General features: G+C 45.4%; 1 protein-coding gene across 1 annotated transcript in view; it reads left to right on the forward strand.

The window, feature by feature from the left end:
* ncaldb (neurocalcin delta b) overlaps positions 1–24,197 on the forward strand; it is an 80,366-nt gene that overhangs the window by 47,392 nt on the left and 8,777 nt on the right. Inside the window, exon 2 of the mRNA XM_036971390.1 lies at positions 221–621. Within this exon, the coding sequence (XP_036827285.1) occupies positions 244–621 (378 nt within the window). The 5' untranslated portion in view covers positions 221–243. The remainder of the gene's footprint in view (positions 1–220; positions 622–24,197) is intronic.

Raw genomic sequence — 24,197 nt, forward strand, 5'->3', positions numbered from 1 at the left:
CATTGCCCAATTATTTTTTCAGGTATCAACACAAACCTGTGTAAATCAGTTACTTGTCTCTCTCCCTCTTTCTCTCTCTTTCTCCCTCTTTCTCTCTCTCCCTTGTTCTCTCTCTCTCTCCCTCGCTTCCATTGAACAAGCTCAGTCGAGAAGCTGAATGACAACTAATCACCCTCTCCCTCCATCTCTCTCTCTCTACCCCCTTCCTCTCCCTCCACAGCTAAAACCACCAAAACATCTCAAATGGGGAAGCAGAACAGCAAACTCCGCCCAGAGGTGATGCAGGATCTGCTGGAGAGCACAGACTTCACTGAAGCTGAGATCCAGGAGTGGTATAAGGGCTTCCTGAGGGACTGCCCCAGCGGGAACCTCTCCATGGAGGAGTTTAAGAAGATCTATGGTAACTTCTTCCCTTACGGAGACGCCTCCAAGTTCGCAGAGCACGTCTTCCGCACCTTCGACGCCAACGGGGACGGGACCATAGACTTCCGGGAGTTCATAATTGCTCTGAGCGTTACGTCTCGCGGCCGCCTGGACCAAAAACTGAAGTGGGCCTTCAGCATGTACGACCTGGACGGGAACGGATACATCAGCAAGGCAGAGATGCTGGAGATCGTACAGGTCTGTCTGTCTGTCTGCCTATCTGTCTGTGTCTGTCTGTCTGTCTGTCTGTCTGTCTGTCTGTGTTTGTCTGCCTGTCTGTCTGCCTGTCTGTCTCTGTCTAGCTGCCTGTCTGTCTCTCTGTCTTCCTGTCTGTCTCTCTGTTTGTCTCTGTCTTCCTGTCTGTCTCTCTCTCTGTCTCTGTCTCTATATGCCTATCTATTCTATCCTTGTGCAGTTGTGTTTACATATGAGTGAATCCCTTACACAGCTGTGTGTAAATACCCTAGCCCTTGAATAATCACCCATCAGGCTTTTAGTGAGCGAAACCCCATAAAGGCTGTCTAGTCACATAGTCTCCTTCTCTAGCTGTCCACTCATCATCACACCAGCTATATCAGTCTGGCTCTAGCTGTCCACTCATGATCACACCAGCTATATCAGTCTGGCTCTAGCTGTCCACTCATTATCACACCAGCTACAGTGCCTTGCGAAAGTATTCGGCCCCCTTGAACTTTGCGACCTTTTGCCACATTTCAGGCTTCAAACATAAAGATATAAAACTGTATTTTTTTGTGAAGAATCAACAACAAGTGGGACACAATCATGAAGTGGAACGACATTTATTGGATATTTCAAACTTTTTTAACAAATCAAAAACTGAAAAATTGGTCGTGCAAAATTATTCAGCCCCCTTAAGTTAATACTTTGTAGCGCCACCTTTTGCTGCAATTACAGCTGTAAGGGTATGTCTCTATCAGTTTTGCACATCGAGAGACTGACATTTTTTCCCATTCCTCCTTGCAAAACAGCTCGAGCTCAGTGAGGTTGGATGGAGAGCATTTGTGAACAGCAGTTTTCAGTTCTTTCCACAGATTCTCGATTGGATTCAGGTCTGGACTTTGACTTGGCCATTCTAACACCTGGATATGTTTATTTTTGAACCATTCCATTGTAGATTTTGCTTTATGTTTTGGATCATTGTCTTGTTGGAAGACAAATCTCCGTCCCAGTCTCAGGTCTTTTGCAGACTCCATCAGGTTTTCTTCCAGAATGGTCCTGTATTTGGCTCCATCCATCTTCCCATCAATTTTAACCATCTTCCATGTCCCTGCTGAAGAAAAGCAGGCCCAAACCATCATGCTGCCACCACCATGTTTGACAGTGGTGATGGTGTGTTCAGGGTGATGAGCTGTGTTGCTTTTACGCCAAACATAACGTTTTGCATTGTTGCCAAAAAGTTCAATTTTGGTTTTATCTGACCAGAGCACCTTCTTCCACGTTTGGTGTGTCTCCCAGGTGGCTTGTGGCAAACTTTAAACGACACTTTTTATGGATATCTTTAAGAAATGGCTTTCTTCTTGCCACTCTTCCATAAAGGCCAGATTTGTGCAATATACGACTGATTGTTGTCCTATGGACAGAGTCTCCCACCTCAGCTGTAGATCTCTGCAGTTCATCCAGAGTGATCATGGGCCTCTTTGCTGCATCTCTGATCAGTCTTCTCCTTGTATGAGCTGAAAGTTTAGAGGGACGGCCAGGTCTTGGTAGATTTGCAGTGGTCTGATACTCCTTCCATTTCAATATTATCGCTTGCACAGTGCTCCTTGGGATGTTTAAAGCTTGGGAAATCTTTTCGTATCCAAATCCGGCTTTAAACTTCTTCACAACAGTATCTCGGACCTGCCTGGTGTGTTCCTTGTTCTTCATGATGCTCTCTGCGCTTTTAACGGACCTCTGAGACTATCACAGTGCAGGTGCATTTATACGGAGACTTGATTACACACAGGTGGATTGTATTTATCATCATTAGTCATTTAGGTCAACATTGGATCATTCAGAGATCCTCACTGAACTTCTGGAGAGAGTTTGCTGCACTGAAAGTAAAGGGGCTGAATAATTTTGCACGCCCAATTTTTCAGTTTTTGATTTGTTAAAAAAGTTTGAAATATCCAATAAATGTCGTTCCACTTAATGATTGTGTCCCACTTGTTGTTGATTCTTCACAAAAAAATACAGTTTTATATCTTTACGTTTGAAGCCTAAAATGTGGCAAAAGGTCGCAAAGTTCAAGGGGGCCGAATACTTTCGCAAGGCACTGTATATCAGTCTATGGTGTTACTGTGTTACTAGACTACCCCTATGGTGTTACTGTGGGTATAGACTACTATTATGGTGTTACTGTGGGACTAGACTTCCACTATGGTGTTACTGTGGGACTAGACTACCCCTATGGTGTTACTGAGGGACTAGACTACCCCTATGGTGATACTGAGGGACTAGACAACCCCTATGGTGTTACTGTGGGTATAGACTACCTCTATGGTGTTACTGAGGGACTAGACTACCTCTATGGTTGTTATGGTGGGTATAGACTACCCCTATGTGTTACTGTGGGTATAGACTACTATTATGGTGTTACTGTGGGACTAGACTACCCTTATGGTTTTACTGTGGGTATAGACTACTATTATGGTGTTACTGAGGGACTAGACTACCCCTATGGTGTTACTGTGGGACTAGACTACCTCTATGGTGTTACTGAGAGTATAGACTACTATTATGGTGTTACTGTGGGACTAGACTACCCTTATGGTTTTACTGTGGGTATAGACTACTATTATGGTGTTACTGAGGGACTAGACTACAACTATGGTGTTACTGTGGGACTAGACTACCCCTATTGTGTTACTGTGGGACTAGACTACCTCTATGGTGCTACTTTGGGTATAGACTACTATTATGGTGTTACTGTGGGTATAGACTACCTCTATGGTGCTACTGTGGGACTAGACTACACCTATGGTGTTACTGTGGGACTAGACAACCCCTATGGTTGTTACTGTGGGACTAGACTACCTCTATGGTGTTACTGAGGGACTAGACAACCCCTATGGTGTTACTGTGGGACTAGACTACACCTATGGTGTTACTGTGGGACTAGACTACACCTATGGTGTTACTGTGGGACTAGACTACACCTATGGTGTTACTGTGGGACTAGACTACAGCTATGGTGTTACTGTGGGACTAGACTACACCTATGGTGTTACTGTGGGACTAGACTACACCTATGGTGTTACTGTGGGACTAGACTACCTCTATGGTGCTACTTTGGGTATAGACTACTATTATGGTGTTACTGTGGGACTAGACTACCCCTATGGTGTTACTGTGGGACTAGACTACACCTATGGTGTTACTGTGGGACTAGACTACCTCTATGGTTGTTATGGTGGGTATAGACTACCCCTATGTGTTACTGTGGGTATAGACTACTATTATGGTGTTACTGTGGGACTAGACTACCCTTATGGTTTTACTGTGGGACTAGACTACCCCTATGGTGTTACTGTGGGTATAGACTACCCCTATGGTGTTACTGTGGGTATAGACTACTATTATGTTGTTATTGTGGGACTAGACTAATATTATGGTGTTAGTGTGGGACTAGACTACCCCTATGGTGCTACTTTGGGACTAGACTACCCCTATGGTGTTACTGTGGGACTAGACTACACCTATTGTGTGACTGTGGGACTAGACTACCCTTATGGTTTTACTGTGGGTATAGACTACCCCTATGGTGTTACTGTGGGTATAGACTACTATTATGGTGTTACTGTGGGACTAGACTACCCTTATGGTTTTACTGTGGGTATAGACTACCCCTATGGTGTTACTGTGGGTATAGACTACTATTATGGTGTTACTGTGGGTATAGACTACTATTATGGTGTTACTGTGGGACTAGACTACCCTTATGGTTTTACTGTGGGTATAGACTACCCCTATGTGTTACTGTGGGTATAGACTACTATTATGGTGTTACTGTGGGACTAGACTACCCTTATGGTTTTACTGTGGGACTAGACTACCCCTATGGTGTTACTGTGGGTATAGACTACCCCTATGTGTTACTGTGGGTATAGACTACTATTATGGTGTTACTGTGGGACTAGACTACCCTTATGGTTTTACTGTGGGTATAGACTACCCCTATGGTGTTACTGTGGGTATAGACTACTATTATGTTGTTATTGTGGGACTAGACTAATATTATGGTGTTAGTGTGGGACTAGACTACCCCTATGGTGCTACTTTGGGTATAGACTATGCCTATGGTGTTACTGTGGGTATAGACTACCCCTATGGTGTCACTGTGGGTATAGACTACCATTATGGTGTTACTGTGGGACTCGACTACCCCTACGGTGTTACTGTGGGTATAGACTACCCCTATGGTGTTACTGTGGGTATAGACTACCCCTATGTGTTACTGTGGGTATAGACTACTATTATGGTGTTACTGTGGGACTAGACTACCCTTATGGTTTTACTGTGGGTATAGACTACCCCTATGGTGTTACTGTGGGTATAGACTACTATTATGTTGTTATTGTGGGACTAGACTAATATTATGGTGTTAGTGTGGGACTAGACTACCCCTATGGTGTTACTGTGGGACTAGACTACTATTATGTTGTTACTGTGGGACTAGACTAATATTATGGTGTTAGTGTGGGACTAGACTACTATTATGGTTTTATTGTGGGTATAGACTACCCCTATGGTGTTACTGTGGGTATAGACTACTATTATGTTGTTACTGTGGGACTAGACTAATATTATGGTGTTAGTGTGGGACTAGACTACCACTATGGTGCTACTTTGGGTATAGACTATGCCTATGGTGTTACTGTGGGTATAGACTACCCCTATGGTGTCACTGTGGGTATAGACTACCATTATGGTGTTACTGTGGGACTCGACTACCCCTACGGTGTTACTGTGGGTATAGACTACCCCTATGGTGTTACTGTGGGTATAGACTATTATTATGGTGTTACTGTGGGTATAGACTACCCCTGTGGTGTTACTGTGGGTATAGACTACTATTATGGTGTTACTGTCGATATAGACTACTATTATGGTGTTACTGTGGGACTAGACTACCCCTATGGTGTTACTGTGGGACTAGACTACCCTTATGGTGTTACTGTGGGTATAGACTACTATTATGGTGTTACTGTGAGACTAGACTACCACTATGGTGTTACTGTGGGACTAGACAACCCCTATGGTGTTACTGAGGGACTAGACAACCCCTATGGTGTTACTGTGTGACTAGACTACACCTATTGTGTTACTGTGGGACTAGACTAACTCTATGGTGTTACTGAGAGACTACCTCTATTGTGTTACTGTTGGACTAGCCTACCCCTATGGTGTTACTGTGGGTTAGACTACCTCTATGGTGTTACTGAGGGACTAGACTACCTCTATGGTTGTTATGGTGGGTATAGACTACCCCTATGTGTTACTGTGGGTATAGACTACTATTATGGTGTTACTGTGGGACTAGACTACCCTTATGGTTTTACTGTGGGTATAGACTACTATTATGGTGTTACTGAGGGACTAGACTACCCCTATGGTGTTACTGTGGGACTAGACTACCTCTATGGTGTTACTGAGAGTATAGACTACTATTATGGTGTTACTGTGGGACTAGACTACCCTTATGGTTTTACTGTGGGTATAGACTACTATTATGGTGTTACTGAGGGACTAGACTACCACTATGGTGTTACTGTGGGACTAGACTACCCCTATTGTGTTACTGTGGGACTAGACTACCTCTATGGTGCTACTTTGGGTATAGACTACTATTATGGTGTTACTGTGGGTATAGACTACCTCTATGGTGCTACTGTGGGACTAGACTACACCTATGGTGTTACTGTGGGACTAGACAACCCCTATGGTTGTTACTGTGGGACTAGACTACCTCTATGGTGTTACTGAGGGACTAGACAACCCCTATGGTGTTACTGTGGGACTAGACTACACCTATGGTGTTACTGTGGGACTAGACTACACCTATGGTGTTACTGTGGGACTAGACTACACCTATGGTGTTACTGTGGGACTAGACTACAGCTATGGTGTTACTGTGGGACTAGACTACACCTATGGTGTTACTGTGGGACTAGACTACACCTATGGTGTTACTGTGGGACTAGACTACCTCTATGGTGCTACTTTGGGTATAGACTACTATTATGGTGTTACTGTGGGACTAGACTACCCCTATGGTGTTACTGTGGGACTAGACTACACCTATGGTGTTACTGTGGGACTAGACTACCTCTATGGTTGTTATGGTGGGTATAGACTACCCCTATGTGTTACTGTGGGTATAGACTACTATTATGGTGTTACTGTGGGACTAGACTACCCCTATGGTGTTACTGAGGGACTAGACTACCCCTATGGTGTTACTGTGGGACTAGACTACCCCTATGGTGTTACTGTGGGACTAGACTACACCTATTGTGTGACTGTGGGACTAGACTACCCTTATGGTTTTACTGAGGGTATAGACTACCCCTATGGTGTTACTGTGGGTATAGACTACTATTATGGTGTTACTGTGGGTATAGACTACTATTATGGTGTTACTGTGGGACTAGACTACCCTTATGGTTTTACTGTGGGTATAGACTACCCCTATGTGTTACTGTGGGTATAGACTACTATTATGGTGTTACTGTGGGACTAGACTACCCTTATGGTTTTACTGTGGGACTAGACTACCCCTATGGTGTTACTGTGGGTATAGACTACCCCTATGTGTTACTGTGGGTATAGACTACTATTATGGTGTTACTGTGGGACTAGACTACCCTTATGGTTTTACTGTGGGTATAGACTACCCCTATGGTGTTACTGTGGGTATAGACTACTATTATGTTGTTATTGTGGGACTAGACTAATATTATGGTGTTAGTGTGGGACTAGACTACCCCTATGGTGCTACTTTGGGTATAGACTATGCCTATGGTGTTACTGTGGGTATAGACTACCCCTATGGTGTCACTGTGGGTATAGACTACCATTATGGTGTTACTGTGGGACTCGACTACCCCTACGGTGTTACTGTGGGTATAGACTACCCCTATGGTGTTACTGTGGGTATAGACTACCCCTATGTGTTACTGTGGGTATAGACTACTATTATGGTGTTACTGTGGGACTAGACTACCCTTATGGTTTTACTGTGGGTATAGACTACCCCTATGGTGTTACTGTGGGTATAGACTACTATTATGTTGTTATTGTGGGACTAGACTAATATTATGGTGTTAGTGTGGGACTAGACTACCCCTATGGTGTTACTGTGGGACTAGACTACTATTATGTTGTTACTGTGGGACTAGACTAATATTATGGTGTTAGTGTGGGACTAGACTACTATTATGGTTTTATTGTGGGTATAGACTACCCCTATGGTGTTACTGTGGGTATAGACTACTATTATGTTGTTACTGTGGGACTAGACTAATATTATGGTGTTAGTGTGGGACTAGACTACCACTATGGTGCTACTTTGGGTATAGACTATGCCTATGGTGTTACTGTGGGTATAGACTACCCCTATGGTGTCACTGTGGGTATAGACTACCATTATGGTGTTACTGTGGGACTCAACTACCCCTACGGTGTTACTGTGGGTATAGACTACCCCTATGGTGTTACTGTGGGTATAGACTATTATTATGGTGTTACTGTGGGTATAGACTACCCCTGTGGTGTTACTGTGGGTATAGACTACTATTATGGTGTTACTGTCGATATAGACTACTATTATGGTGTTACTGTGGGACTAGACTACCCCTATGGTGTTACTGTGGGACTAGACTACCCCTATGGTGTTACTGTGGGTATAGACTACTATTATGGTGTTACTGTGAGACTAGACTACCACTATGGTGTTACTGTGGGACTAGACAACCCCTATGGTGTTACTGAGGGACTAGACAACCCCTATGGTGTTACTGTGGGACTAGACTACACCTATTGTGTTACTGTGGGACTAGACTAACTCTATGGTGTTACTGAGAGACTACCTCTATTGTGTTACTGTTGGACTAGCCTACCCCTATGGTGTTACTGTGGGTTAGACTACTGTTATGGTGTTACTGTGGGTTAGACTACTGTTATGGTGTTACTGTGGGTATAGACTACCTCATGCTGTTACTGTAGGTATAGACTACTATTACGGTGTTACTGTGGGACTAGACTACTATTATGGTGTTATTTTGGGACTAGACTACCACTATGGTGTTACTGTGTGTATAGACTACTATTATGGTGTTACTATGGGACTAGACTACCACTATGGTGTTACTGTGGGTATAGACTACTAGTATGGTGTTACTGTGGGACTAGACTACCACTATGGTGTTACTGTGGGACTAGACTACCCCTGTGGTGTTACTGTGGGTATAGACTACTATTATGGTGTTACTGTGGGACTAGACTACCACTATGGTGCTACTGTGGGTATAGACTACTATTATGGTGTTACTTTGGGACTAGACTATCCCTGTGGTGTTACTGTGGGTATAAACTACCCCTATGGTTGTTACTGTGGGTATTGACTACTATTATGGTGTTACTGTGGGTATGGACTACCCTTATGGTGTTACTGTGGGACTAGACTACCCATATGGTTGTTACTGTGGGTATTGACTACTATTATGGTGTTACTGTGGGTATAGACTTCCCCTATGGTGTTCCCGTTGGTATAGACTACTATTATGGTGTTACTGTGGGACTAGACTTCCACTATGGTGTTACTGTGGGACTAGACTACCCCTATGGTGTTACTGTGGGACTAGACTACCCCTATGGTGATACTGAGGGACTAGACAACCCCTATGGTGTTACTGTGGGACTAGACTACCCATATGGTTGTTACTGTGGGTATTGACTACTATTATGGTGTTACTGTGGGTATAGACTACCCCTATGGTGTTCCCGTTGGTATAGACTACTATTATGGTGTTACTGAGGGACTAGACTTCCACTATGGTGTTACTGTGGGACTAGACTACCCCTATGGTGTTACTGTGGGACTAGACTACCCCTATGGTGATACTGTGGGACTAGACTACCCCATGGTGTTACTGAGGGACTAGACAACCCCTATGGTGTTACTGTGGGACTAGACAACCCCTGTTGTGTTACTGTGGGTATAGACTACCCCTATGGTGTTCCCGTTGGTATAGACTTGTTACGGTGCGTGAATGAGGACCCAAAAGCGAATTAACGTAAACAGAGCTTCTTTAATGACAAAACATAGGTAGGCTCAGATGGACCGGCAGATTCCGACAGGACAGGACAAGGTTGCAGCAAACATGACGATAGTCTGGTTCAGGCATGAATAACACAAACAAGAATCCGACAAAGACAGAAACAAAAACAGAGAGAGATATAGAGGACTAATCAGAGGGAAAAAGGGAACAGGTGGGAAAAGGGGTGACGAGGTAGTTAGGAGGAGACAAGGAACAGCTGGGGGAAAGAGGGGGAGAAAAGGTAACCTAATAACAACCAGCAGAGGGAGACAGGGTGAAGGGAAAGGACAGAAACAAGACACAACATGACAATACATGACAGTACCCCCCCACTCACCGAGCGCCTCCTGGCGCACTCGAGGAGGAAACCTGGCGGCAACGGAGGAAATCCTCGATCAGCGCACGGTCCAGCACGTCCCGAGAGGGAACCCAACTCCTCTCCTCAGGACCGTACCCCTCCCAATCTACTAGGTACTGATGACCACGGCCCCGAGGACGCATGTCCAAAATCCTACGGACCCTGTAGATGGGTGCGCCCTCGACAAGGATGGGGGGGGGGGGGGGGGAAGACGAGCGGGGGCGCAAAGAACGGGCTTGATACAGGAGACATGGAAGACCGGGTGGACGCGACGAAGATATCGCGGAAGAAGAAGTCGAACTGCGACAGGATTAATGATCTGAGAAATACGGAACGGACCAATGAACCGCGGGGTCAACTTGCGAGAAGCGGTCTTAAGGGGAAGGTTCTGAGTGGAGAGCCAAACTCTCTGACCGCGACAATATCTAGGACTCTTAGTTCTACGCTTATTAGCAGCCCTCACAGTCTGCGCCCTATAACAGCAAAGTGCAGACCTGACCCTCTTCCAGGTGCGCTCGCAACGTTGGACAAAAGCCTGAGCGGAGGGGACGCTGGACTCGGCGAACTGAGATGAGAACAGCGGAGGCTGGTACCCGAGGCTACTCTGAAAAGGAGATAGCCCGGTCGCAGACGAAGGAAGCGAGTTGTGGGCGTATTCTGCCCAGGGGAGATGTTCTGACCAAGATGCAGGGTTGCGAAAAGAAAGACTGCGTAAGATGCGACCAATAGTCTGATTGGCCCGTTCTGCTTGACCGTTAGACTGGGGGTGAAAGCCGGAAGAGAGACTGACGGAAGCCCCAATCAAACGGCAAAACTCCCTCCAAAATTGAGACGTGAATTGCGGACCTCTGTCCGAAACGACGTCTGACGGAAGGCCATGAATTCTGAAAACATTCTCGATGATGATTTGTGCCGTCTCTTTAGCAGAAGGAAGCTTAGCAAGGGGAATAAAATGAGCCGCCTTAGAGAACCTGTCGACAACCGTAAGAATAACAGTCTTCCCCGCTGACGAAGGCAGTCCGGTGACAAAATCTAAGGCGATGTGAGACCACGGTCGAGAGGGAATGGGAAGCGGCCTGAGACGGCCGGCAGGAGGGGAGTTACCGGACTTAGTCTGCGAGCAGACCGAACAAGCAGCCACGAAGCGACGCGTGTCATGCTCCCGGGTGGGCCACCAAAAACGCTGGCGAATGGAAGCAAGCGTACCCCGAACGCCAGGGTGGCCGGCTAACTTGGCAGAGTGAGCCCACTGAAGAACGGCCAGACGAGTAGGAACGGGAACGAAAAGAAGGTTCCTAGGACAAGCGCGCGGCGACGGAGTTTGAGTGAGTGCTTGCTTTACCTGCCTCTCAATTCCCCAGACAGTCAACCCGACAACACGCCCCTCAGGGAGAATCCCCTCGGGGTCAGTGGAGGCTACTGAAGAACTGAAGAGACGAGATAAAGCATCAGGCTTGGTGTTCTTAGAGCCCGGACGATAAGAAATCACGAACTCGAAACGAGCGAAAAACAGCGCCCAGCGCGCCTTAAGTCGTTTGGCAGAACGGATGTACTCAAGGTTCCTATGGTCAGTCCAAACGACAAAAGGAACGGTCGCCCCCTCCAACCACTGTCGCCATTCGCCTAGGGCTAAGCGGATGGCGAGCAGTTCGCGGTTTCCCACATCATAGTTACGTTCCGACGGCGACAGGCGATGAGAAAAATACGCGCAAGGGTGGACCTTGTCGTCAGAGAGGGAGCGCTGAGAAAGAATGGCTCCCACGCCCACCTCTGACGCGTCAACCTCGACAACGAACTGTCTAGTGACGTCAGGTGTAACAAGGATAGGTGCGGATGTAAAACGATTCTTGAGGAGATCAAAAGCTCCCTGGGCGGAAACGGACCACTTAAAGCACGTCTTGACAGAAGTAAGGGCTGTGAGAGGGGCTGCCACCTGACCGAAATTACGGATGAAACGACGATAGAAGTTCGCGAAGCCGAGAAAGCGCTGCAGCTCGACGCGCGACCTAGGGACGGGCCAATCAATGACAGCTTGGACCTTAGCGGGATCCATCTTAATGCCTTCAGCGGAAATAACAGAACCGAGAAATGTGACGGAGGAGGCATGAAAAGAGCACTTCTCAGCCTTCACAAAAAGACAATTCTCTAAAAGGCGCTGGAGGACACGTCGAACGTGCTGAACATGAATCTGGAGTGACGGTGAAAAAATCAGGATCTCGTCAAGGTAAACGAAAACAAAGATGTTCAGCATGTCTCTCAGGACATCATTGACTAATGCCTGAAAGACAGCTGGAGCGTTAGCGAGGCCGAAAGAAAGAACCCGGTATTCAAAGTGCCCTAACGGAGTGTTAAACGCCGTCTTCCACTCGTCCCCCTCCCTGATGCGCACGAGATGGTAAGCGTTACGAAGGTCCAACTTAGTGAAAAACCTGGCTCCCTGCAGGATCTCGAAGGCTGAAGACATAAGAGGAAGCGGATAACGATTCTTCACTGTTATGTCATTCAGCCCTCGATAATCTATGCAGGGGCGCAGGGACCCGTCCTTCTTCTTAACAAAAAAAACCCCCGCTCCGGCGGGAGAGGAGGAGGGGACTATGGTACCGGCGGCAAGAGCTACAGACAAATAATCTTCGAGAGCCTTACGTTCGGGAGCCGACAGAGAGTATAGTCTACCCCGGGGGGGAGTGGTTCCCGGAAGGAGATCAATACTACAATCATACGACCGGTGTGGAGGAAGAGAGGTGGCCCTGGACCGACTGAACACCGTGCGCAGATCGTGATATTCCTCCGGCACCCCTGTCAAATCACCAGGCTCCTCCTGTGAAGAAGAGACAGAGGAAACAGGAGGGATAGCAGACATTAAACATTTCACATGACAAGAGACGTTCCAGGAGAGAATAGAATTACTAGACCAATTAATGGAAGGATTATGACAAACTAGCCAGGGATGGCCCAAAACAACAGGTGTAAAAGGTGAACGAAAAATTAAAAAAGAAATGGTTTCGCTATGATTACCAGAAACAGTGAGGGTTAAAGGTAGCGTCTCACGCTGAATCCTGGGGAGAGGACTACCATCCAGGGCGAACAAGGCCGTGGACTCCCTTAACTGTCTGAGAGGAATGTCATGTTCCCGAGCCCAGGTCTCGTCCATAAAACAGCCCTCCGCCCCAGAGTCTATTAAGGCACTGCAGGAAGCTGACGAACCGGTCCAGCGTAGATGGACCGACAAGGTAGTGCAGGATCTTGAAGGAGAGACAGGAGTAGTAGCGCTCACCAGTAGCCCTCCGCTTACTGATGAGCTCTGGCTTTTACTGGACATGAAGTGACAAAATGACCAGCAGAACCGCAATAGAGACAGAGGCGGTTGGTGATTCTCCGTTCCCTCTCCTTAGTCGAGATGCGGATACCTCCCAGCTGCATAGGCTCAGCACCCGAGCCGGCAGAGGAAGATGGTAGTGATGCGGAGAGGGGGGCAACGGAGAACGCGAGCTCCTTTCCACGAGCTCGGTGACGAAGATCAACCCGTCGCTCAATGCGAATAGCGAGTTCAATCAAGGAATCCACGCTGGAAGGAACCTCCCGGGAGAGAATCTCATCCTTTACCTCTGCGCGGAGACCCTCCAAAATACGAGCGAGCAAAGCCGGCTCGTTCCAGCCACTGGAGGCAGCAAGAGTGCGAAACTCAATAGAGTAGTCTGTTATGGATCGATTACCTTGACATAGGGAAGGCAGGACCCTGGAAGCCTCCTCCCCAAAAACAGATCGATCAAAAACCCGTATCATCTCCTCCTTAAAGTCCTGATACTGGTTAGTACACTCAGCCCTTGCCTCCCAGATTGCCGTGCCCCACTCACGAGCCCGTCCAATAAGGAGAGATATGACGTAGGCGACACGAGCAGTGCTCCTGGAGTAAGTGTTGGGCTGGAGAGAAAACACAATATCACACTGGGTGAGGAACGAGCGGCATTCAGTGGGCTCCCCAGAGTAACACGGCGGGTTATTGATTCTGGGCTCCGGAGATTCGAAAGCCCTGGAAGTGGCCGGTGGATCGAGGCGGAGATGGTGAACCTGTTCTGTGAGGTTGGAGACTTGGGTGGCCAGGGTCTCAACGGCATGTCGAGCAGCAGACAATTCCTGCTCGTGTCTGCCTAGCATCGCTCCCTGGATCTCGACGGCTGAGTGGAGAGGGTCCGAAGTCGCTGGGTCCATTCTTGGTCGGATTCTTCTGTTACGGTGCGTGAATGAGGACCCAAAAGCGAATTAACGTAAACAGAGCTTCTTTAATGACAAAACATAGGTAGGCTCAGATGGACCGGCAGATTCCGACAGGACAGGACAAGGTTGCAGCAAACATGACGATAGTCTGGTTCAGGCATGAATAACACAAACAAGAATCCGACAAAGACAGAAACAAAAACAGAGAGAGATATAGAGGACTAATCAGAGGGAAAAAGGGAACAGGTGGGAAAAGGGGTGACGAGGTAGTTAGGAGGAGACAAGGAACAGCTGGGGGAAAGAGGGGGAGAAAAGGTAACCTAATAACAACCAGCAGAGGGAGACAGGGTGAAGGGAAAGGACAGAAACAAGACACAACATGACAATACATGACAAGACTACTATTATGGTGTTACTGTGGGACTAGACTTCCACTATGGTGTTACTGTGGGACTAGACTACCCCTATGGTGTTACTGTGGGACTAGACTACCTCTATGGTTGTTATGGTGGGTATAGACTACCCCTATGTGTTACTGTGGGTATAGACTACTATTATGGTGTTACTGTGGGACTAGACAACCCCTATGGTGTTACTGTGGGACTAGACTACACCTATGGTGTTACTGTGGGACTAGACAACCCCTATTGTGTTACTGTGGGTATAGACTACTATTATGGTGTTACTGTCGATATAGACTACTATTATGGTGTTACTTTGGGACTAGACTACCACTATGGTGTTACTGTGGGACTAGACTACCCCTGTTGTGTTACTGTGGGTATAGACTACTATTATGGTGTTACTGTCGATATAGACTACTATTATGGTGTTACTTTGGGACTAGACTACCACTATGGTGTTACTGTGGGACTAGACTACCCCTGTTGTGTTACTGTGGGTATAGACTACTATTATGGTGTTACTGTCGATATAGACTACTATTATGGTGTTACTGTGGGACTAGACTACCACTATGGTGCTACTGTGGGTATAGACTACTATTATGGTGTTACTTTGGGACTAGACTATCCCTGTGGTGTTACTGTGGGTATAAACTACCCCTATGGTTGTTACTGTGGGTATTGACTACTATTATGGTGTTACTGTGGGTATGGACTACCCCTATGGTGTTACTGTGGGACTAGACTACCCATATGGTTGTTACTGTGGGTATTGACTACTATTATGGTGTTACTGTGGGTATAGACTACCCCTATGGTGTTACTGTGGGTAATGACTACTATTATGGTGTTACTGTGGCACTAGACTACCCCTATGGTGTTGTGGTGTGGTCTGGGCCTGCTGCCCACCACAGGCCATGTCAATGCTCTTCACATGCCTCTTACGTCACCCCTGTCCAGGGCTGCTATTTTAAGTTGATCACTAAACATAATCCCATTCTCCAGTTGGGTTCATTAGTTTTATCTTCTTGTTAATTTGGTCAGAGCTCTGAGTCAGAGCTCTTTGACATCAGCTTTGAAAAATCTAGGAATCTGGCAGCCGGTCAGTCAGTTAGTTAGCTTTCCCTGTGATAAAAGCAGGCTGATGGCAATCCACCTGGAACTGGGTAGATCCACCTGGAACTGTTTAGATCCACCTGGAACTGGGTAGATCCACCTGGGACTGTTTACATCCACCTGGGACTGGGTAGATCCACCTGGAACTGGGTAGATCCACCTGGAACTGGGTAGATCTACCTGGGACTGTTTAGATCCACCTGGGACTGTTTAGATCCACCTGGGACTGGGTAGATCCACCTGGAACTGGGTAGATCCACCTGGAACTGGGTAGATCTACCTGGGACTGTTTAGATCCACCTGGAACTGGGTAGATCCACCTGGGACTGTTTAGATCCACCTGGAACTGGGTAGATCCACCTGGAACTGGGTAGATCTACCTGGGACTGTTTAGATCCACCTGGGACTGGGTAGATCCACCTGGGACTGGGTAGATCCACCTGGAACTGGGTAGATCCACCTGGAACTGGGTAGATCTACCTGGGACTGTTTAGATCCACCTGGAACTGGGTAGATCCACCTGGGACTGTTTAGATCCACCTGGAACTGGGTAGATCCACCTGGAACTGGGTAGATCTATCTGGGACTGTTTAGATCCACCTGGAACTGTTTAGATCCACCTGGAACTGGGTAGATCCACCTGGGACTGTTTAGATCCACCTGGGACTGGGTAGATCCACCTGGAACTGGGTAGATCTACCTGGGACTGTTTAGATCCACCTGGAACTGGGTAGATCCACTTGGGACTGTTTAGATCCACCTGGAATGGGGTAGATCCACCTGGAACTGGGTAGATCCACCTGGGACTGTTTAGATCCACCTGGAACTGGGTAGATCCACCTGGGACTGTTTAGATCCACCTGGAACTGGGTAGATCCACCTGGAACTGTGTAGATCCACCTGGGACTGTTTAGATCCACCTGGGACTGGGTAGATCCACCTGGAACTGGGTAGATCTACCTGGGACTGTTTAGATCCACCTGGAACTGGGTAGATCCACCTGGGACTGTTTAGATCCACCTGGAACTGGGTAGATCCACCTGGAACTGGGTAGATCTACCTGGGACTGTTTAGATCCGCCTGGAACTGTTTAGATCCACCTGGAACTGGGTAGATCCACCTGGGATTGTTTAGATCCACCTGGGACTGGGTAGATCCACCTGGAACTGGGTAGATCCACCTGGAACTGGGTAGATCTACCTGGGACTGTTTAGATCCACCTGGAACTGGGTAGATCCACCTGGGACTGTTTAGATCCACCTGGAACGGGGTAGATCCACCTGGAACTGGGTAGATCCACCTGGGACTGTTTAGATCCATCTGGAACTGGGTAGATCCACCTGGGACTGTTTAGTTCCACCTGGAACTGGGTAGATCCACCTGGGACTGGGTAGATCCACCTGGGACTGTTTAGATCCACCTGGAACTGGGTAGATCCACCTGGGACTGTTTAGATCCACCTGAAACTGGGTAGATCCACCTGGGACTGGGTAGATCCACCTGGGACTGTTTAGATCCACCTTGAACTGGGTAGATCCACCTGGGGCTGGGTAGATCCATCGTGAACTTTGTGGATAGATCCATCGGGAGTCTATAGATCCATCGGGAACCAGGAATCAATCAAATGTATTTATGACGTCCTTTTACATCAGCAGATGTCACAAAGTGCTTTACAGAAACACAGCCTAAAACCCCAAACAGCAAGCAATGCAGGTGCAGAAGCACGGTGGCTAGGAAAAACTCCCTAGAAAGGCAGGATTTTAGGTAGAAACCTAGAGAGGAACCAGGCTCTGAGGGGTGGCGAGTCCTCTTCTGGCTGTGCTGGGTGGAGATTATAACAGTACATGGCCAAGATGTTCATAGATGACCAGCAGCGTCAGATAATAATAATCTCAGTGGTTGTAGAGGGTGCAACAGGTCAGCACCTCAGGAGTAAATGTCAGTTGGATTTTCATAGCCGATCATTCAGAGTTAAAGACAGCAGAGTAATCGGCCAGGTAGTCCTGAGGCATGGTCCCAGAGCTCAGGTCCTCAGAGAGAAGAGAAAGAGAGAGAGAGAACTATACCGCCGGACAGGGCCAACCAGGTGGAGATTATATGAGTATATGGCCATTTAAGGCCAGATTGTTCTTCAAGATGTTCAAACGTCAGTGTAGAGAGGCTAGCACTATAGTAATATAACCAAATTGTTGGGTTCTAGTCAAGATTCTAGCAGCCGTGTTTAGCACTAACTGAAATGTATTTAGTGCTTTGTAGCCGGATAGTAGAGCATTGCAGTAGGCTAATCTAGAAGTGACAATCTGCAATTTTACGAAGATGGAAAAAAAACAGATTTCTTTCTTTCTTGAGACCTAGAACTAGCATCTCTGTTTTGTCCGAGTTTAAAAGTAACACATTTGTAAAAATAAAAAATAAACTCAAACTCAACTCATGCTCCCCTTTGGTGAGGCGTTATTCTGTAACATGTACGCTGGGAGTCGGGAAGCAAGTACAGGGAGTGAATAATTCAATAATAAATAAATGAACATGGACAAAACAAGAAACACGAAAGCATACAGACATGAAACCGAAACAGAGCCAATAACGCCTAAGAAAAGAACCAAAGGGAGTGACAGTTATAGGGAAGGTAATCAGGAAGGTGAGTCTGATGAGACGCTGGTGCCTGTAACAATGGTGACAGGTGTGCGTAATAATAATGAGACTGGTGTCCTCAAGCACCAGAGAGGGAGTATACGTGGTTGGGATCTGAGCAGATTATTTGTTGTGATTGGAAACGTACTAAAATGGTGGTCCAATAGTCCAGGATTATGAGGAAAAACATTTAGATCCACAATATCTATTCTATGTGACAAAACTAGATCCAGGGTATGACTGTGGCAGTGAGTACATCCGGAGACATGTTGGACATAACCCACTGAGTCGATGATGGCTCCGAAAGCCTTTGGAGTGGGTATGTGGACTTTTTGAATACTGAAGTCACCAAAAATGTGAATATTATCTACCGTGACTACAAGGTCTGATAGGAATTCAGGGAACTCAGTGAGGAACACTGTATATGGCCCAGAAGGCTTGTATACAGTAACTAAAAAAAGCGATTGAGTATGCTGCATAGATTTCATGACTAGCAGCTCAAAAGATGAAAACACAGTCATTTCTATTTTATTATTGACATTTGCTGTAGTTAGCAACACCTCCACCTTTGTGGGATGTGCGGGGGATATGGTCAATAGTGTAACCAGGAGGAGAGTCCTCATGTAACAGAGTAAATTCATCAAGCTTGAGCCATGCTTCAGTCAAGCCAATCACATCAAGATTATGATCAGTGATTAGTCCATTGACCATGACTGCCTTGGAAGTGAGGGATCTAACAGTAAGTAGCCCTATTTTGAGATATCACAATCTCTTTCAATACTGACAGGAATGTAGAAGGTCTTCACTCCAGTGAGATTGCTTAGGTGAATATCGCAATGTTTAGTTTTGCCCTGCCTAGATCGAGGCACAGACACGGTCTCAATGAGGATAGCTGAGATGACTACACTGACTGTGCTAGTGGCAGACTCCACTAAGCTGGCAGGCTGGCTAATAGCCTGCTGCCTGGCCTTGAACTGGGTACATCCATCTGAAACTAGGAAGATTCCCCATGAACTAGGTAGATGGTGATGACAGATATGGCACCTCTGCTTTCTTGCTCCTAAGCTATTTTAGTTTTTTGTGTGTTACTTCTTACATTATTAGCCAAGGAAATCTTTTGTGTTATTACCTACAGACGGAAAAAACGTTGGGATATCAGAGCGGCGGTAACTCACCAGCAATATGACCAGGAATACAACTTTCCTGAATTGGATCCTTTGTTCGTACCCCCCAGGGCAATGAAACTTATTCCAGCTCCAAACCAACGCTGGCGAAGAAGATGTATTCAGAGTGGACTTCTAGTCCAACTCAGGAGGCGTGCATGCCATCCACCGCTTCCGAGTATATTACTCGCTAATGTTCAGTCTCTGGATAATAAAGTAGACGAGCTCAGGATGATGATCTCCTTCTTGAGAGACATCAGGGATTTTAATTTACTCTGTTGTTGAAAAAGCCATATCTCAGACTGGCCAATAAAACTAAAATATTAACTTCTAGCGTCCCACCTGGCCAACATCCGGTGAAATTGCAGAGCGCGAAATTCAAATTACAAAAATCTTAATATTAAACATTCATGAAAATACAGGTGTCATACATCATTTAAAAGCTTAACTTCTTGTTAATCCTGCCGCTTTGTCAGATTTCAAAAAGGCTTCACGAAAGTCAGCAATAGCGATAAAATAAATCACTCACTTTTGAAGATCTTCATCTGGTTGCAATCACAAGGGTCCCAACTACATAACAAATGGTCCTTTTGTTCGATAAAGTCCTTCTTCATATCACAAAAAAAGTATGTTTCATTGGCACGCTTGACTCAGTAATCCACTGGTTTCCCTCGTTAACCTGTTAGATCTCTAGGGGCGCTATTTCATTTTTGGATAAAAAACGTTCCCGTTTTAAGCGCGATATTTTGTCACGAAAATATGCTCGACTATGCATATTCTTGACAGTTTTGGAAAGAAAACACTCTGACGTTTCAGAATCTGCAAAGATTTTGGCTGTAAGTGCCCCAGAACTCATTCTACAGGCGAAACCAAGATGATGCATCAACCAGGAAATTAGCAGAATTTCTGAAGCTCTGTTTTCCATTGTCTCCTTATATGGCTGTGATTGCGCAAGGAATGAGCCTACACTTTCTGTCGTTCGCCCAAGGTCTTAGCAGCATTGTGACGTATTTGTAGGCATATCATTGGAAGATTGACCATAAGAGACTACATTTTCCAAGTGTCCGCCTGGTGTCCTGCGTGGAATTCGGTGCGCAATTGCCAGCTGCTTGTACTTTTCCATTTGATATAGGGGAGAAACCATGTGTCCAAGAACGATATATCAATGAAGAGATATGTGAAAAACACCTTGATGATTGATTCTAAACAACGTTTGCCATGTTTTCAGTCGATATTATGGAGTTAATTTGGAAAAAAGTTCGCGTTTTGAGGACTGAATTTTCGGGTTTTTTTGGTAGCCAAATGTGATGTATAAAACGGAGCTATTTCTAATACACAAAGAATCTTTTTGGAAAAACTGAGCATCTGCCATCTAACTGAGAGTATCCTCATTGAAAACATCAGAAGTTCTTCAAAGGTAAATTATTTTATTTGAAGGCTTTTATGTTTTTGTTGAAATGTTGCGTGCTGGATGCTAACGCTAATGCTAACGCTAAATGCTACGCTAGCTAGCTACTTTTACACAAATTATTGTTTTCCTATGGTTGAGAAGCATATTTTGAAAATCTGAGATGACAGTGTTGTTTACAAAAGGCTAAGCTTGCGAGATGGCATATTTATTTCATTTCATTTGCGATTTTCATGAATAGTTAACGTTGCGTTATGGTAATGAGCTTGAGGCTGTAGTCACGATACCGGATCCGGGTTTGGGAGATCAGAGAGGTTAAAAATGCATACAAATGAATCCCGTAAGTTACCAATAAACTTCTTCCAAACATATCAAACAACATTCCAAATCAATCCTCAGGTACCCTAATATGTAAATAAACTATTAAATTTAAGACGGAGAATACCGGAGACCATTACCGGAGATAAATAACAAAGTACACGCCCTCACCGGAACACGCAACAAACACGACAGACAAAATGGGAGTCACTTACTAAAACTACAAATTCTAGCTCATTTTTCAAAAAACAAGCCTGAAACTCTTTCTAAAGACTGTTGATATCTAGTGGAAGCCCTAGGAGCTGCAATCTGGGAGGTATTCCATTTATATTCCCATTGACAGCCATAGTAATCAGGGGTGAGCTGAAAAAGAAAATTCTGGAGGGAGTGTCCTCGGGTTTTTGCCTGCCATATCAGTTATGTTATACTCACAGACATTATTTTAACCTGTCTACGATACTGGTTCCCAATTGGGAATCAACCCTCCCACGTGCAGCTGGAACGGTGGCGCATGGAACGCAAAAATATTCTTAAAAATATTTAACCTCCACACATTAACAAGTCCAATAGCTCAAATGAAAGATAAACATCTTGTTCATTTAGCTAGCAAGTCAGATTTCTAAAATGTTTTACGGCGAAAACATAGCACATATATATGTAAAACCACCACCAGACACAGCTCATTTCAATAGCCAAAACATGCAATCAACAAACGCAGGATTAAAAAATAAATCGCTCACTAACCTTTTGAAAATCTTCATCAGATGACAGTAATATGACATATTACACAGTACATTTTTTTTTTTTTCAATAATATGCCATTTATATCCATAAATGTCCATTTACAGTGAGTTCACCTTCAGAAATTACTCAAAAACGCCCGCAGGAAATCTATGTAGCGCGGCAAGATAACGTAAAATAGACATCATAAACTTTGACTAAATATACATGTTCTACATATAGTTAGAAAGATACACTGCTTCTTTATGCAACCGCTGTGTTAGATTTATTTTTAACGTTACAGAAATCGCACACTATTCCATATTGTGAGACAGCGCTCAGTTCCAAGCTACATTTCCACGTAATGTTGGAGTCAACAGAAACACAGATTTAAGCATAAATATTCCCTTACCTTCGATGGTCTTCGTTCAGAATGTTCTGGAAGGCTTCATACTTACCCAATACATCGTTTGGTTTCAAGTCTTGCGTCTTTGTATTAGCTACTGCTAATAACATCAGCTGAAATGCACCCAAAACGTCCTCTGGTCCGGATAAGTTGCGCATCAAAACTTCAAAATTACACATTATATGTCGACTAAACAGGTCAAACTAAGTGCAGAAGCAAGCTTTATGATGTTTTAGACGTGCAAAACAAACTTCAATTCAATCGCCCATCGTCTGCCCTTCTCTTCAGTGCTGGAAACAAAGGAATGACTGTGACCAATTCGCGCCCATACGCACAGCCTATTCTCTCGTGGCACGCACTAATTTCACTCCCATAGGGTCAATTCTCGCGCGATTTGAACGGTTTGAAGCTCTAATGAAAGAGGACATCTAGCGGAAGAGATAGAAAGTGTCCGCAGAATCATAGCTGGTTGGGAAGGGTGGGGGCCATGACGTCAAAGTTGCTCCAACTTTCATGGCCACAAAAACTAGTTTGGAAGAATGCCTGCCCTGTGAGTTCTGCTATACTTACAGACATAATTCCAACGGTTTTAGAATCTTTAGAGTGTTTTCTATCCAATAATAATTATATTAATATAATATTTGCATATATTAACAATTTTTGACAGATTTTTTTTCCAGTTTACTAGGGGTACCCAATCTCTCCAAAGGGGGCGTATGTCTGCCATATCCTCAACAGGTTTTAACAGTTTTGGAAACTTTAGAGTGTTTTCTATCCAATACAATATAAAAATCAGTTGTTTCCAGCTACAATAGTCATTTACAATATTAACAATGTCTACACAGTATTTCTGATCAATTTGATGTTATTTTAATGGACTAAAATGTGCTTTTCTTACAAAAACAAGGACACTTCTAAGTGACCCCAAACTTTTGAACAGTAGTGTAGATCCACCTAGAACTGGGTAGATTCATCTGGAACAAGGTACAGGCCCCTGGAACTTGGTAGATTCCCTTGGAACTGGGTAGATTCCCCTGGAACAAGGTACAGGCCCCAGGAACTTGGTAGAATCCCTTGGAACTGGGTAGATTCACCTGGAACAAGGTACAGGCCCCTGGAACTTGGTAGATTCCCTTGGAACTGGGTAGATTCACCTGGAACAAGGTACAGGCCCCTGGAACTTGGTAGATTCCCTTGGAACTGGGTAGATTCACCTGGAACAAGGTAGAGGCCCCTGGAACTTGGTAGATTCCCCCGTAACTGGGTAGATTCCCCTCTAACTAGGTAAATTTACCCTGAACTAGGCACAGCACACAATACTCTATTAGAGAAGACAAATCATCACTTGAGATCCTATAGAATGAGAGTATTTCTGGGCTACAGTATTCCCTCCAAGCCTCTATGAGATCCTATAGAATGAGAGTAGTTATGGGCTACAGTATTCCCTCCAAGCCTCTATGTGTAGGGTTAGGGTTAGGGGTATATGTAAGGGGGGGGACAGGTACTTCAGGTCTCAGGCATGGAGACATCACTTTCTGAGTCTGACTGATACCTCCTCTATCTCTCCATCATCAGCTAGACACAGAAGACGGTTAGGGTGAGATAGACACAGCAGAGCCTTACTCTTATCTAAGCTGCCCGACACAAAAGCTCCATTGAAGTCCTGATAGACAGCAGTTGCTACGTAAGCTGACCAATGGTGGAAAAAGTACCCA

The sequence above is a fragment of the Oncorhynchus mykiss genome, chromosome 32, assembly GCF_013265735.2.
Source record: "Oncorhynchus mykiss isolate Arlee chromosome 32, USDA_OmykA_1.1, whole genome shotgun sequence".
Taxonomy (NCBI): Eukaryota; Metazoa; Chordata; class Actinopteri; order Salmoniformes; family Salmonidae; genus Oncorhynchus; species Oncorhynchus mykiss.